Genomic DNA, 14,845 nt, shown 5'->3' on the forward strand with positions numbered 1-14,845 from the left:
GCCTGTCAGTTTGCCAGGACAAATGTTGCTCTTCAACATGACTCTGCATAACCATGGAAGATACCACATTCGAATGTGCAATCATGCCTCCCTTGGGCAACCCCGTAGTCCCGGACGAGTAGACTAGGAATGCAAGGTCGCTCGATTTGACTTTCGGACGCACACAACCCGGTCTCAGCGACTCAGTCATACCTTGAACGCTATCAAGTTTCCTGGTGGCATCTTCACGGTCGTCATATATGATCAATATTTGGGACTCGGGAATGCTTGCTTGTCTTGCTGCGGCCTTTGTTACTTCTGCCAGTGAGTGATGAACGACAATTCCTCTCGCTTCACTATCAACGAGATGATATCGCAATTCGTCTACGGTGTACGCCGGATTTGCTGGAGATACAATTCCACCTGCCCAGTGGCACCCCCATATCAATGCTGGCGTTTCTATCGAGTTGGGGGAAACAATAACGAGGATATCTCCCTTCTTCCAATTCCAGCGAGATTGCAAATTTGTTCCGAACTTCTCCGCAGTAGAACGGATATCATTGTAAGATTTCTCTGATGACGAAGTGGGAGATTGGAATATGACTTTGATTTCTCTGAGCTTCTATGCTGTATTTGTAATGGGAATATGCGGGGAAGTCTACCTACCGTGCTCTTCAGGAAACGGAGTATGCGTTCTCTCAAAAAGAAAGCTCCATATATCAGTATCCGGAATGTTCATTGCCATTTCGAATTCGTCTTTTGATATCACAGGCTATACATGCGTAGTAAAATGAATAAACACGAAGCAAGTCATGGTTATATTGTACCTGATGAGCTAATAGATGAAGAGCGAACTAAGCTCCATTCCCTCGGCTAGGCGTCGGGATCTTTGGCATGGGTAAATCAATCTCTGACAAATCGTGGTGGACTGCGGCTTTCATGTTCGCTATGGAGATTTTAGCCTAAACTTCTATTCGATCGCGTAGATACATATAGATATGCGGAAACGATCGATTGAGATATCTTCAAACGGCGTGGCGAGACGGCACATCATGGATTATGCTCCGCTGCCCTTTTTGTTAGTGAGACGAAAGGATCCGTGACAGTAAAAAAAAATTCGCAAGAATCGAGCAGTCTGGGGGAGCTCTGTCAACAGGGGGGGTTTTATTATACGGAGGAAAGTTAGTATGTAGTTAAATTGAAGACCGTAACATGACTCGGAAAGAAAAAGATCAATCGGAACCTTCTTTACCGGCAGAAAAGACAGCTGCCAAGCACCGTCAGCCCTTGGCGGAATCAGACGCCCAACCAGCTTCAGCAAAAGTCTTAGATTCAGTCCTGATGTAGACAAGGCCGTGGAATTTGCGGAGTTTGAGGCTTAAATCCCCTAGTGCTGTTACACATCTTGTTTTCGGTGCTGGAAAGACTATTTTAAAGTCTACTTTGTTTTCCGGGCGCGTCATCTTGTTTCACATCTCTTTATATTTGTTGATCGTTCGTATAGCATCGCCACTCGTTATCCTCCTTAAATGCTGTCGTTATTTTTCAGTCACTCGTTCACATAGTTATTACCAAGGTATACATCATTGACCCTCAAGAAGAGTCAGGAAAAATGCTTCGATCTACCTTAATCCTCATCGCTGCCACCACCGTCTCGGCCCTTGAACTCGGCTGCTTCTCCGACACCAGCGAAACGCTCTCTAGTTTCGTCAACAATGGCTCTTACACTTTCCAGTCAACCGGATATTGCCAGCAGGTCTGCGGCACCATTGGACATAGCTACTATGCGCTAAAAGGCAGTGACTGCTGGTGCGGTGATGCGATCCCCCCTATCAGTGATATGGTCGATGATAGCAATTGCAATATTCCTTGTGCTGGCTATGCGAGACAGAACTGTATGTTTATCTTCAGCCGGAGCGAAACTTGATAAAATTCCCTTCCCGGATTGCACTAATCATCCGACTCAACAGGCGGTGGCATCAATGCCTTTGAGGTCTATCTTAGCGGAGACACGACTGCGATTGAGAGCATCGTCAGCGCATACTCGGCCGCCGCCACGGCTTCGGCTACAGTCGCTGCATCCGACAGTACTGCTATTCTATCAACTGCCACCGCTGCGTCTTCAGAATCGTTTTCGGTTTCGAGTAGCGCTGCTTCTACAACCTCAGCAGCAATTCTCCCAACGGCTACAACTACCAAAGTGTCATCTTCCGCTGTGATTATCCCATCGGCGACATCTACAAGCACGAGTGTACCTACTGGTGCGGCGGTGGCGGTTAATGTGCAGATCGGCTTTGGTCTGATGGCTGGGTTGATGGCTCTTACGTCTTCGCTGTAAATACAAGACAATACAAGAGTTTTTGTTGTATGATTATGCAGAGAATGTAATGCCTGGCACCTAGAGCGCATCCGGGTCATGGAGTTATACGCTAGAGATAGACAAGTATAAACTATTAAATACCAAATTGATTCAATAACTTTCCCTTATCCATAAGTATTATTAGGCACAGGAAGATCAGCCTCGGGCTTTGTTCATACGAAAATAGGTTGAAAAATACTTTTTTGTTGTCAAATCCTTACTATACCTATTTGGGGATCCTGCTGCCTGATGTCATAGCGAGAGCTGATGCAAAGAGTCCTAACCACGTATAAAGTCTTCGATCACTCACCTAATCCTCAATCATTTACAAAGTCCTCAATCAATATACATTACCTTTAATACTAAGCCCCAGCACCATGGTTTGGATCCCACGAGAAGTCGCAGCACGCTTCGCCTGCGACGAACCCCTCTTACTCGCCTACATCTTAACGCCCATCTCCCCCCAAGCACTTTCTCACCTCAAATCCCGTCTTGAACATGGCGCTGCCTTGCGCTACAATCCACAGGTCGAATTTTTAATCCAACAAGCACCAGCTGACTACATCGGAAAGTCCCATTCCTATATCCGCACCAAGGAGAACGAAGCAGGTCGTGAGCGTCCATTCCTACTTATCGACGAACGGGCTACCACAGACTGCGCGGTGTGGTACGTAGACAATTTCGCGCGTGAGTGGGAGTTGGATGATGATGGAACTGGGTTTGCGGCACCGTCTACGGATGCGTTGCATGAGGTGCTTGTGAAGGCTTCCATGGTGGCTTGGATACATGTTGATATCGTGGGCGGTACGGCGCCGACAGAACAGTTGGCTCATTCTGTGTACAAAAACTACAGAACGGCTGACAACCCGTGGCCTGAGATAGCTGGGGCGGAAGAAGAGGCTGAGGCTGAGGCAAAGGAGGAGATGTGTATAACGTTTCATAATAGGTTTGGGAGGTGTGTTGCTGAGCCGGGGGATTATGAGGCGCGCACGGAAGAAGTTATCAATATGATGGGGTTGCCCGTGTCTCAGGATGTTGCAAGATTGAAGCCAGAGGTTGCTGCAAAACATGGGTTGATTAGTGAGTGGAAGTGGTTTAAATCTGTAAGCGAGTACAAGTGTGATAATGGCACTGTGGTGAGCTTCCCTGAAGGGAGTATCTGGTTGGACGTTGTGTTCAACCTAAAGTTCGACTGGCCAGAGTATACATGGCCAGAGGGTTCTTGGGATAATTTACGGGCTGCTCACTTGTGAACATGACCATTCAGCCTGTAAGAGACTTTTAGGGCATCAGAAAATACCAGTAGGGTTAGGGCAACGATATCGGAGCAAGTCCGGCTTTTCTTGATAAGTAAGATTCAGAGGAGCGAGATCCACCGACCCACCAAGACTGGCTCATCAATTCAAAAGAAAAAAGACAAATATACAAATATCAAAGATCGAGGTCTGACTAGAACAAGAGAGGAATAAAATGGCAGAAATAACACCCATCCCAGCACCGCCTCTCGACATTCCCCAATCAAACAACACATGCGACCTCTGGGCCATAGACGCAACATGCGAACTGGTCCTGGACACGAAGCACCTTTTGCAGCCGGAGATCGAGGGCCACGAAAAACTGAATCTGCCGACATATGCATTCTACATTTATAATCCGCGCCTTGACAAGCGTGTCCTCTTCGATGCGGGGATACGCAAGGACTGGTGGAATCTTCCCCCCAAAGTCGTAAGTTCGATTACTTCAGGCGGTGTTACGGGGTTATTGGTGAAGGATGAGGTATACGATACTCTAGCAGCGCATGATAAAACCGCTACAGAGAGAAACGAGAGGCGTATCGTTGATCCGGATACGATTGATGCGGTGATTTGGAGTCATTTCCACTACGACCATGTGGGCAATATTCAGCGATATCCTAAGTCGACCAGTATCGTGGTCGGTGCTGGCTTTAAGCAGACAATTCTACCAGGCTATCCCATTCGCGCAGATTCGCCGTTGTATCAAGCGGATTTCGAGGGTCGCGAGTTGATTGAGATTGCGTTTGATGATGGATTTAAAATCGGCAAATATGATGCACACGACTTCTTTGGCGATGGAAGTTTCTATCTTGTGAGAACACCCGGGCATACGGTGGAGCACATATCGGGCTTTGTCCGAACGACGGCCGATACTTTTGTGTTTCTTGGTGGTGATATTTCACATTTTCCGGGCATGTATCGGCCGACAGCGTACAAACCTATGCCTGCAAATTTGCCGATTGATACATATCTCGACTCGCGCTTGCCGGCTCCTTGTCCCTGTTCGTTGTTCACGACGTGCCATCCAAGCCATAGCACAGAGAATGTCGACGATCATGCAGCGCGGACTCAACCATTTTATCAACCGAATGAGCAGTCGTCTTGGTACCATTCAACGACTATGGCTTTGCGCACGGTTGAGTCATTACAAGAATTCGATGCAGACGACAATGTTTTTGTAGCTATTGCACATGACAATGCGTTGAGGGATGTAGTGGATATATTTCCTAACGGAAAGATGAATAATTGGAAAGCAAATAAATGGGGTGAGAAGAGCCATTGGCATTTCGTGAATGAGTTGCCCGTTGATGGGAAACCGGGGAGGAGTGTGCTTGTAGATGGGCTTATGAAGGAGGGGAAGCCTTACCAGTGATCATCCCTGCATTCTAAGAATAGACCCCGAATTGTGCTGATCATAGTAGAAGTCGAGTCGTCTATTCGTAGGTACAAGCATACAGAATGTAACGTAGTAGATTTTGGGAACACAAGCATGTTACGTGTCTCGCAGACCTAGTAACTGGTGGAGTTCCCCGCAGATGCCAGCTCTTTGTTCGGGGAGTTACATATATGTAACATACCTTGGCTCAACAGTACGGGCTAAGCTCAAAAAAAAAAAAAAAAAACTCGTCAACACCTCAAGGAAATCACAATGGAAAACTTCTCAATTGCGGTCATCACTGGTGGCACCGGCGATATCGGGTTAGCAATCGCCAGACATTTAGCTCAGACACACTCAAAGATCATTCTTCTGGACATTGATCCGGACAAATCTCGCCAGTCTATTCTCAATTTCCCTCCAGAAATCAGTGAAAAGATAACCGGTGTTAAATGTGACGTGACCAATCCATCGGCATTATCTCAGGCAGTTGAAATCGTGCTCTCTATCAAAGGCGCGAGTTTAAAGACACTCATCAATAATGCAGGCGGCACAAGAGTTGCATCCCTTCAAGAAATGACTCCTTCAGCCTGGAAAGCAGAAATAAGCTTGAACCTTGATGCCGCCTATTTTTGCTTCAATGCATTTGCGGAAGCCCTCATACAAAGCTCCGAAGCATCCAAGAGCGTTATAAACATTTCTTCCGCAAATGGAATACTCGGAACATTCGGTAATCCAGCATATAGTACTGCAAAAGCAGGCCTCATCCAGTTCACGCGAACTATAGCCGTAGAATACGGCAAGTATGGGATTAGGGCTAATGTAGTTGCACCAGGAACTGTCATGACGGATGGTTGGAAAGCGAAAATGGAAAGTAATCCGAACGTGTTTGAGGACCTAAAGAAATGGTATCCTTTAAACAGGTTGGTGGACGTTGATGAAGTAGCCGGCGCTGTGGCATTTTTGGCGAGTGAGCAAGCTACAGGGATAAATGGAGTTTGCTTGCCAGTTGATGGAGGGTTGACGGCCGGGATGCCGCCTGTTGCAAGGAATTTTGGTGTGAGCGATTATCTGTGATTGAAGACTAATCAATTTAGAGTAGCCTTCACAGATTTGTGAAATGAAAGCATTAGTACATCGATCTTGCTCAATCTACCCTTCGCAACGGCAAGTTGGCCGTACCATGGCTCCAAAGTTCCCAATACTTGCACTATACGTCCAAGTAGCCTCTAACAAGACCTCTGGAGCACAGAATGGTTTGCACTGTATCTCATGGTTTTGTGGTACAGGAAGATTCCCGAGGATAACAGCACTGAGATCGCACATTCGCATCAAACCGGTTCCTCTTCTGAAATGGCTGAATCCAGGACGAGACTGAAACATAGGATGACCGTCTACTTCCTTGAAAGGAGCAGGGTCGCATTCTTGTTGACGGATAGAGCCTTTGAGGATGCTGGAGTCTTCTAATTCCACAAGTAGATTACCAGACTTCATATCTGTACGTTCATCAGTTCAGAGACTGATGAAGCAATCTGTGCGGATGCAGCGGATAGTTGCCTGCGCGAAGCCGCTTGTAAACACATCTGTACGCGGCTATAAATGGTGGTACGCGAAATTTGACTGTGTAATAGTTAGCAACTTGATATCTCAATTGTTCTACCGGTTGTTACACCATTAGTTTCAACGCTCGATTGGATATCGTAACTCGGTAAATAGCCACGTCGTTCTTTTTCGATGGTTCTGATAGGTCGATCGAGGTTTGTTGTCAAGAAATGAGAATCTTACTCGCAATATCCTGTAACGTGAAGGGCTTCCTTTGTTCAAAAAAAAAAGTGAGTTAGGCTCTGCCAGAGGATAATACATGCACCTATTCCTAATTATGTACAGCGCTGTACGTACTCCGTATGCACTGACAGCATATTTCAAGCCGATCAGCAGCCACCAGCCCGAATGATCGTAGTCAGCCCTACTCCAGGTGTCTCATTGGCAGCGGGACGGCGCCACTAAGGGCTGCTAGGGTGCTAGCGGGCTTTGGTATGGCTGAGTCCTCGGCCCATCCTCAATGTGGTTGCTCGTATTGGCCGGGAAAACGACAAGGATGAGACGGAGGATGTGAGACTATGATCCGTAACTTACATCAAATTCGAAAAAAGCGTGTCAAACATGAAGAAAACGGATATGGTGGGAGGGAAGAAAAAGAACGACAGGTTTGGTTCTTGATGAAAGTGCGCAGGTCACGAGATCGGCCGCCTGCAATCGCTGGAGTTTCAAGTTCAGCTGAAGCTTCCAACTAAAACCCCTCTACTGCACACTAACATGCATTAGACTCTTAGAGTCGCTTAGGCGATTTGGGGTCTGATGGCGGGTCGTCCTAGGCTATTGGCAGTCTTTTCATTTGCTTACAGCATCCCAGCAGAGGAATGATTGCAGGCCGCTAGATTCCAATTGTCAAGCTTCAATTCAGCCTCATGCGCTGCTGATTTAGCGGCGGCCATGTTCCACGAGAACGCGTCACTCATATTCTTCTGATCTCAAGAAAATTTTGATTCTTGTAGCGACATTTCCCTTTCTTTCTTTCTTTAACCATCAAGACTGATCGATCAGGGTCATTGTTTGTTGTTGTTCGGCTGTTGTTTACTTTGTCTGGATACCCCGCATCGCACAGGAACACACACAACCCGACGCCGACAAGAACGCTGAAAAGTCTATGTCGTCTCTACAAGTGAACGATCCACGTTCGCGTGGTCGCTCAAAGTCGCCCAGTGGTCGGATTCGCGAGCGGTCTACTTCGCGCGACAATCGTGCCCCTTCGCGATCGCCAGCACCGACCTCTCGAGCCGTGCCATCGAGCAAAAAGTACTACGATTCCGATTCCGCCGAGGAAGAACGACGCAAACGAAGTGAATATTCGAGTCGTAGTAGCCGTAATGACAAGAGAAGCTCCAAATATGATGACCTATCCGACTCTGAGGAGGAATACAGGGCTAAGGAACGCACGAAAGACCGTTACTACCACTCGGGTTCGGAGGATGACAAAAGCAGCAGTGTAAAGAGAACAATTCAAAACAAGGCCTCCGAATATACCAGCAGCAAATCCTCGTCACGTTATCCAGATGAAGAAAAGGATCGCGCTTATCGTCGCACAGCCGCTCATTCTCGCTCACGGTATAGTGAGTCTGAAACTGAGAGCGACTCTGATCTTAGCGCTCTGGCATACGGAGATACACATAGCCACCCGCAGCAGCAGCACCACCCATCCTCACAAGATCCGCGCTCATCGCGCGAGTCCATTACATCCAAATTGGCTGCAAAATTAGGTGGCGCTTCTTATCGGGTAGATGATTCTGCTCACGATCGTCCTGGCAGTCATCCCAGTTATGCTAAGCCGGATCAATTCGCGTACCAACAACCAGGTGCGCCCGTACATGCTCAGCCAGGACAATACGTCGACCCTAGGTTCCAGGCACAGATCAATGCTGGCCAAATCCCGCCGGTGCTGCCTCCGGATTGGGCTCCTATCCCTCCTAGCGAAATGCCAGGTTATGTACCACCAGGTGCCCATCCGCCAAGCTCGCAGTCCATCCCTGGTGCCTTTCCAGGAGGATATCCTGCAACTACGGCCGCCCCTCCTACTACCCATTATCCCCAGAGCCAAGGATATACTGCAACGCAGTCATATGCGGCACCTGGTCAATATCAATACGCGAACCCAGACCCAAATATCAGGTATGGTTCCAAGGGCAATGAAAGACAAGCATATACCGCAAGTGCGCAAAACCAATTTGCCACCCAAAAGCCTGCTTATACTGCAAGTACTGAACCGCAATTTCTCGAAATTGCACCGGGTCGTTCTCGTGCTGAGAGCGTTGGTCGTCAAGGTCGTCCTCATAGTCTATCTGTCTCCAGCAATCTTTCAGTAGGTGGTGGAATGGGTCCAGCTGCTGGTGGTCGCCCGCCGGCAAGTCCGCTCCTTGAAGCTTACAAAGGAACATATCAATCTATTTCACCGATGCCATCGCCGATTGCCCGTCCAGTCGGACTACCCCATGAATCGGACATCTCCGATTTGGAAGACCTGGGAGGCGGGTCTTCAGGGTCTGACCGACGCAGAAAGCACAAATCCAGCCGATCAAGAGACGAACGCAAAGACAAAGAACGCGAGAAAGAACGTGAACTCGAAAAAGAAAAGGAACGTAGGCGTCATTCGAGACACTCCAGTCATGTGGGCGAAGAGATTATCACGATTGCTCCAGGCTCGAGCCGGAAGAAGGTCGCTTTCTATGACCCAGAGGACGACGCAGTTGCGTTGAAAGATGCGCTATCTCGTCACACCAGTCTCGACACTAGACCGCTCATGGAGATCCTGCCGAATCTTTCCAGTGATCAAATGTTGACTTTGCGCGCAGAGTATAAGAAACACGCCAAAGTTCACAACAAGGGTATCAATATTGCGAAACATATCAAATTGAAGTTGGGAAACACCTCTTTTGGAAAAGCGTGCTATGCGACTGCGCTAGGTAGATGGGAATCTGAAGCCTATTGGGCAAATTGTTATTATCAAGCCGGCACATCTCGACGCGAACTACTCATTGAGTCGCTCATTGGTCGCAGTAATGCTGAGATCCGTGAAATCAAGAGCTGTTTCCGTGATGCGCGCTACGCCGACAGCCTTGAGAAATGCATGAAGGCGGAACTAAAAGCCGATAAATTCCGATATGCGATTCTGTTGGCTCTCAGCGAACAACGGCAGTCTGAAAAGGAGCAGGTTAGTTCAAGAGAAGTACAGGAGGATGCAGTCGCATTGCGTCGGGCGGTGACCTCGCGAGAGGGTGGTGAGACAGCAATGATTGATATAATCCTGCTACGTAACGATGCGCATTTAAGGGAGGTTATGAGGATGTATGATCATGCATACAAGTCAAACTTTGCCAAGGACGTGATTAAGAAGTCGCAGAATCTTGTGGTACGTGTCGATCATTCCTTCTGTCAAAAATTGCAAGCCATACTAACTTCTTGACAGGGAGAAACGCTCGTCCACGTCCTCAACGGCGCTGTCAATAGACCAATGCGCGACGCACTTTTGTTGCATCAAGCAATCCGCGAATCTCACAGCAGCAAAGAGCGCTCCGAACTCCTCATTTCTCGCCTCGTGCGTCTACATTGGGAGCCAAAACATTTGGAATTGGTCAAAGAGGAATACCGATACCGATACAAAGAACGCGTTGAAGAAGGCATCGCGCAGGAAATTATCACGTCGAGCGGAGGCAGTGAATGGGGAGAGTTTTGTATTGAGCTGGCCAGGAGTTCGTCCAAGATGGTGGTGTGAATCACACATTTCCATGGTCTGCTTGTGTCGTCCATCCCCGATATATACCTTTCTTTATTTTCTTTTTGCTTTTTGGATTATGATAAAAAATGAAGTTTTTACCATGTATGTACGGCCGGAGCTGAAATATCATGAGTTATGTAATAATCATTTGATGATACTGTATCGACTTGAAATTTTCAGCAAACATGTTTGTCATGGCTGATACATAACTATGTGAGAGGTGCGACGTTAAGACTTGCAACATTGACTATAGAAATGAAATCCCACACAACATCCAGACGCCGAAATACTGATCTTGAAAAGATCCGACTGCCTAGTGACTGCGAGTTGTTCATAGTTATGTATGTACCCCGTGCCTAGGAAAAATGGTGGATGAACCCTAGGGTATTAGTTTCCTCCCGACTAAATTATCAGGCAACCAGAATACTTCACATAATGTCTCTCCCATGTTTTGAGCGAACTCATTGGCTGTGAAAGGTGCACGAATCCTATTATGGCAATGGATGGATACTTTCCTCGCAAACCTCGCAACCTCGCAACGTCCATGTTTGTACAGTACCAGACGATCGCCTGAAAGTACCATAATGGACCATAATATAGATGAATAGGGAAAGGGGTCGATCCTGAGGACGAGAACTACTACGTAGTAGAGCAACCGTTATGTAGTCTATTTAAAAAACTATAGCCATATATCTCAACTTTTTTGCAAGACTTTCGACAAAAATTGATAGCTCTTTTGGATCATCGTTAGTAGTTATGAAAGACAATACATCTTATGAAAGACTTCGCTTCGCCGGTCTGTCGTGTTGTATCTTATTTTGATATACAATTGCTGACTGGCGCTCTTTTCAGGCCGAATCGAGAGGTATTTAATAGCAAAGCACTCCCTAGGCTTCTACAACAATGTCGGTGTCAGCGCATTTTACTCACATCCTTCACCTCTTTACGCTCAGCATCTTCAATCCATTATATACAAGGCATTAAAAGAAGTCATTGCCGACCATCCTGCTTTGGGGGTTAGTTTCGCGAATGAAGATGAACCTCGACCATACTATTTTCAACTACCGACGATCGATCTCTCAAAAGCAGTCACGCTCAAACCCTCCAACACAATTCCAGATCCTTCGGATCCGGAGGGTGCAAAAGCTCTAGATCTGTTGCTGGAAGAACAGCATAACCTCAACTTCAAAAATCAAGCACCCCAGGATCCTCTCTGGAGATTAACAATTGTTCACGAACCTGAAAAAAGCTCGCGATTTGTCGCTTGCTTCGTGTATCATCATGGGATATGCGACGGGACATCTGGACTTGTCTTACATCGGCATCTGCGCAGAAAACTATCCCAAATCCCAGTTAATGATGTCAACCAGGAAGCGGATGTGATAGTAACGACATCCGCAAAGACATTACTGCCATCGCTTGAAGAACTTCACCCTCTACCACTTTCTACTCGGTTCCTTCTCAAAGCAATCTGCAAAGAGTATCTAGCCATTAATCAGTCCAAGCGGCGCACCTGGACAGCAGCACCGACAACAACCGACCCATCAAAACGAACATCTCGATATCGGTCAATTCGTTTCTCGCAAGAGACTACCTCTCAGCTTCTAGCGGCTTGTCGCGCACAGTCTACTTCACTCACCGCGGTCGTGCAAACAATATTTGCCGCTTCATTGTTCGCTCATCTTCCCTTGGGTCAATTTTCAAGTTTGTACTGTGATGGGGCCATATCTTTCAGGAGATGGCTGCCGACTGATCTTGTTGATAAGGATAGTATCGGAACTTGGGTTTCTCGGTATGACTATGAGCATCGTTTCATTCACTCGACCCCGAGTGACGCTGTCAAGCTCTTTTCGTGGGGGGACGCTAGAAAAGTAAAAGCGACTATCCAAAAAGAAATGGATAATCAGGGCAAGGACAGTGTGGTTGGCTTATTGAAGTACGCAGGCGATGTGCGAAAACTCGCCAAACAGAGAATTGGTAAGCCGCGGGCTGAGAGCTTTGAGCTTTCCAACATTGGCACTTTTGGACGTGAAGAACAAGACGACGACGAAGTGAGCAGCTGGAAGGTTGGAAGAGTTGTGTTCAGTCAAAGTGCGGATGTTGTTGGAGCGGCAATGGAAGTGTCACTTGTCACTGGGAATGATGGATCTCTCAATGTCGGGTTTACTTGGTTAGATGGTATCGTTGAGGGGTCTATGATGCAGCAAGTGATTAGCACGTTTGGGCTTACTGTAGAAGAGGTGATTTCAAAGAAATGAGTTTGCTGCGATGGAACTAAAAGATAATTTTGTCAATAAAAAACATTGCAGAATGCATTTGATGCTAGCCATCAGACCGATCAATAATTCAACCTGCTGTGTCGACATGTAACAAGGCATGTCATCCTGACCGCCAGTGAGCATTGTACAAGGAAACGGAGTTGGCTGGGTACCTGATTCACTCCGAATATCCCGAGGCTATTCAGAATAATGGAGTAAATGGACCCATTTTACGGTGCTAAACAGCTTATCCACCAGTCATTTAGCTCCAACATAATTAGCAAAAGTTGGACTGGTTCGACCTTCCTAAAGGCGATTAGGGCTGGACTAGTCAGCTGGCGATAAGATAAGCCCGGATTCACCATGAGGGGAAACAATCACGGCATTTTCATTCTTCTTTTTCTTTCTTTCCTTTCTTTGATTCCTGTTCTGATTTCTATCATAAGTGTCGCGATGCGTGTTCCGGTGATTTTGACTCCTATCCTGGCTTCAGGGGCAGTCTCACGTTCTGTCTCGTTCCTCGGCCAAACCCCAATTGGGAACTATCAACACTCTAGTAATGACAACACTGTTACCCTAGATGCACCGGGCGACGATGTCTGTCCGCTGGCACCAAAAGTCACACCTCCAGACGACGGCCTGCACCCTTCGCTAGATTTTATTCAAGACTCTTCCTACCGATCGAAGCAAGTAGAGCGGTTGTCGCGTGTTGTTCAGGTGCCGAGCACTTCGACGGAGCTGGAGGATGACCCATGGAGCGACTATTATGCTCCTTTCCTTGACTTGCACGATGAATTGGCTAAGCTTTTCCCACTAGTGTGCGTTGATCTTCTTCTCTGAAAAGCAGGCATGAACTAATGAAGACAGACATTCATATGGCAAAGTCGAAAAAGTAAACCGTTTCGGCCTTGCGTATACCTTCAATGGCACCAACTCAGCGCTAAAACCCGCGCTTTTTATGGCCCATCAAGATGTTGTCCCCATCGATGATCCGAATGACTGGACTTATCCTCCATTTTCGGGCCACTATGACGGCCAATGGCTCTGGGGCCGAGGATCCAGCGACTGCAAAAACACTCTTATCGGTGTCCTGTCCGCAGTCGAGGATCTACTGAAACAAGGCTGGGCTCCGACCCGTACTCTCGTACTGTCCTTTGGATATGATGAGGAATCCAAGGGCTGGAAGGGAGCCGGTTCCTTGGCCGAACACCTCGAGAAGCGTTACGGGAAGGACAGTTTTGAGTTCATCATCGACGAAGGTGGTATGGGCATTCAGACCATCGGAGACAAGATCTATGCTATGGCAGGKGTCGGCGAAAAGGGCGCGATTGATATTCACATCTCTCTCAGCATTGACGGAGGCCACTCGTCTATTCCACCGCCGCACACGGGTATCGGAATCATCTCCGAAATCATTTATCATCTCGAACGAGAAGAGCTTTTCACGCCCAGACTCGATCTGTCACACCCATCCCGACAAGGTCTCACATGTCAAGCCAAACATTCGGCTGATTTCGTCGAGCCCTGGCTCTGGCCTGCCCTCGAGTCATCTGACTATACCGGTCTCGCCGAAGCCCTCGCTGCGTCACGCGGCGATCGGGTCCGTTTCCTCTACCAGACCTCTCAAGCAGCCGACCTCATCAATGGCGGTGTAAAGATTAACGCACTGCCAGAAAAGATTAACGCAACTGTAAATTACCGAGTCGCCATCCACGAAAACACAGACGTCGTCCGTGCTCGAGCCATCAACATCATCTCCCCCATCGCAAAAGCGCACAACCTCACTTTCACCGCATTTGGTGCAGGCGATGAAGCCCAGCCGAACAACCACCTCGACATCTCGGATTATGCTTTGCCACTCGAACCAGCACCAATCAGTCCCACGTCACCTTCCGACGCAGTCTGGACACGCCTGTCCGGCGTCACCAGGCAATTCTTCGAGTCCTTGCCAGCCTCAGGCAATAAGACTGTGCTCGTTGTCGGGGATGTCATGACTGGAAACACCGATACACGATTCTACTGGAACTTGACACGCAACATTTGGCGATTTAGTCCGATACGCCCTGATGGTACGAAGAATATTCATACAGTTGATGAGAGGATTGATATAGCTGTGCATTTGGAGGGTTTAGCTTTCTACTACGGTATGCCTCTTTCTTTGAAAACAGACATGGGATTTATGCTAACTGTGTGATTAGAGTTGATTCGAGCATTTGACACCTACGAGGATTAGTTTCCCATGTCGTCGCA

General features: G+C 47.6%; 5 protein-coding genes across 5 annotated transcripts; all 5 read left to right on the forward strand.

Annotated features, from left to right (window-relative positions):
- Positions 1-1,591: 1,591 nt before the first annotated feature.
- On the forward strand, positions 1,592-2,317 carry BHQ10_008907 (uncharacterized protein; the record flags this gene model as incomplete). Its single annotated transcript, XM_040881764.1, has 2 exons — positions 1,592-1,874; positions 1,950-2,317. The coding sequence occupies 2 exons, from the start codon at positions 1,592-1,594 to the stop codon at positions 2,315-2,317; spliced, it is 651 nt and encodes a 216-aa protein (XP_040737409.1).
- A 398-nt stretch (positions 2,318-2,715) lies between these two features.
- BHQ10_008908 (uncharacterized protein) lies at positions 2,716-3,591 on the forward strand (the record flags this gene model as incomplete). Its single annotated transcript, XM_040881765.1, has 1 exon — positions 2,716-3,591. One exon carries the CDS (start codon positions 2,716-2,718, stop codon positions 3,589-3,591), a length of 876 nt encoding a protein of 291 aa, XP_040737410.1.
- A 217-nt stretch (positions 3,592-3,808) lies between these two features.
- BHQ10_008909 (uncharacterized protein) lies at positions 3,809-5,005 on the forward strand (the record flags this gene model as incomplete). The annotated part of the gene is made up of 1 exon (XM_040881766.1): positions 3,809-5,005. One exon carries the CDS (start codon positions 3,809-3,811, stop codon positions 5,003-5,005), a length of 1,197 nt encoding a protein of 398 aa, XP_040737411.1.
- Positions 5,006-5,281: 276 nt separating this feature from the next.
- Positions 5,282-6,085, forward strand: BHQ10_008910 (uncharacterized protein; the record flags this gene model as incomplete). Its single annotated transcript, XM_040881768.1, has 1 exon — positions 5,282-6,085. One exon carries the CDS (start codon positions 5,282-5,284, stop codon positions 6,083-6,085), a length of 804 nt encoding a protein of 267 aa, XP_040737412.1.
- Positions 6,086-7,715: 1,630 nt separating this feature from the next.
- BHQ10_008911 (uncharacterized protein) lies at positions 7,716-14,828 on the forward strand (the record flags this gene model as incomplete). Its single annotated transcript, XM_040881769.1, has 6 exons — positions 7,716-9,971; positions 10,029-10,311; positions 11,190-12,507; positions 13,042-13,413; positions 13,463-14,739; positions 14,794-14,828. 6 exons carry the CDS (start codon positions 7,716-7,718, stop codon positions 14,826-14,828), a joined length of 5,541 nt encoding a protein of 1,846 aa, XP_040737413.1.
- Positions 14,829-14,845: the final 17 nt, after the last annotated feature.

This window comes from Talaromyces amestolkiae (genome assembly GCF_001896365.1).
Source record: "Talaromyces amestolkiae strain CIB chromosome Unknown scaffold21.1, whole genome shotgun sequence".
Lineage (NCBI taxonomy): Eukaryota > Fungi > Ascomycota > Eurotiomycetes > Eurotiales > Trichocomaceae > Talaromyces > Talaromyces amestolkiae.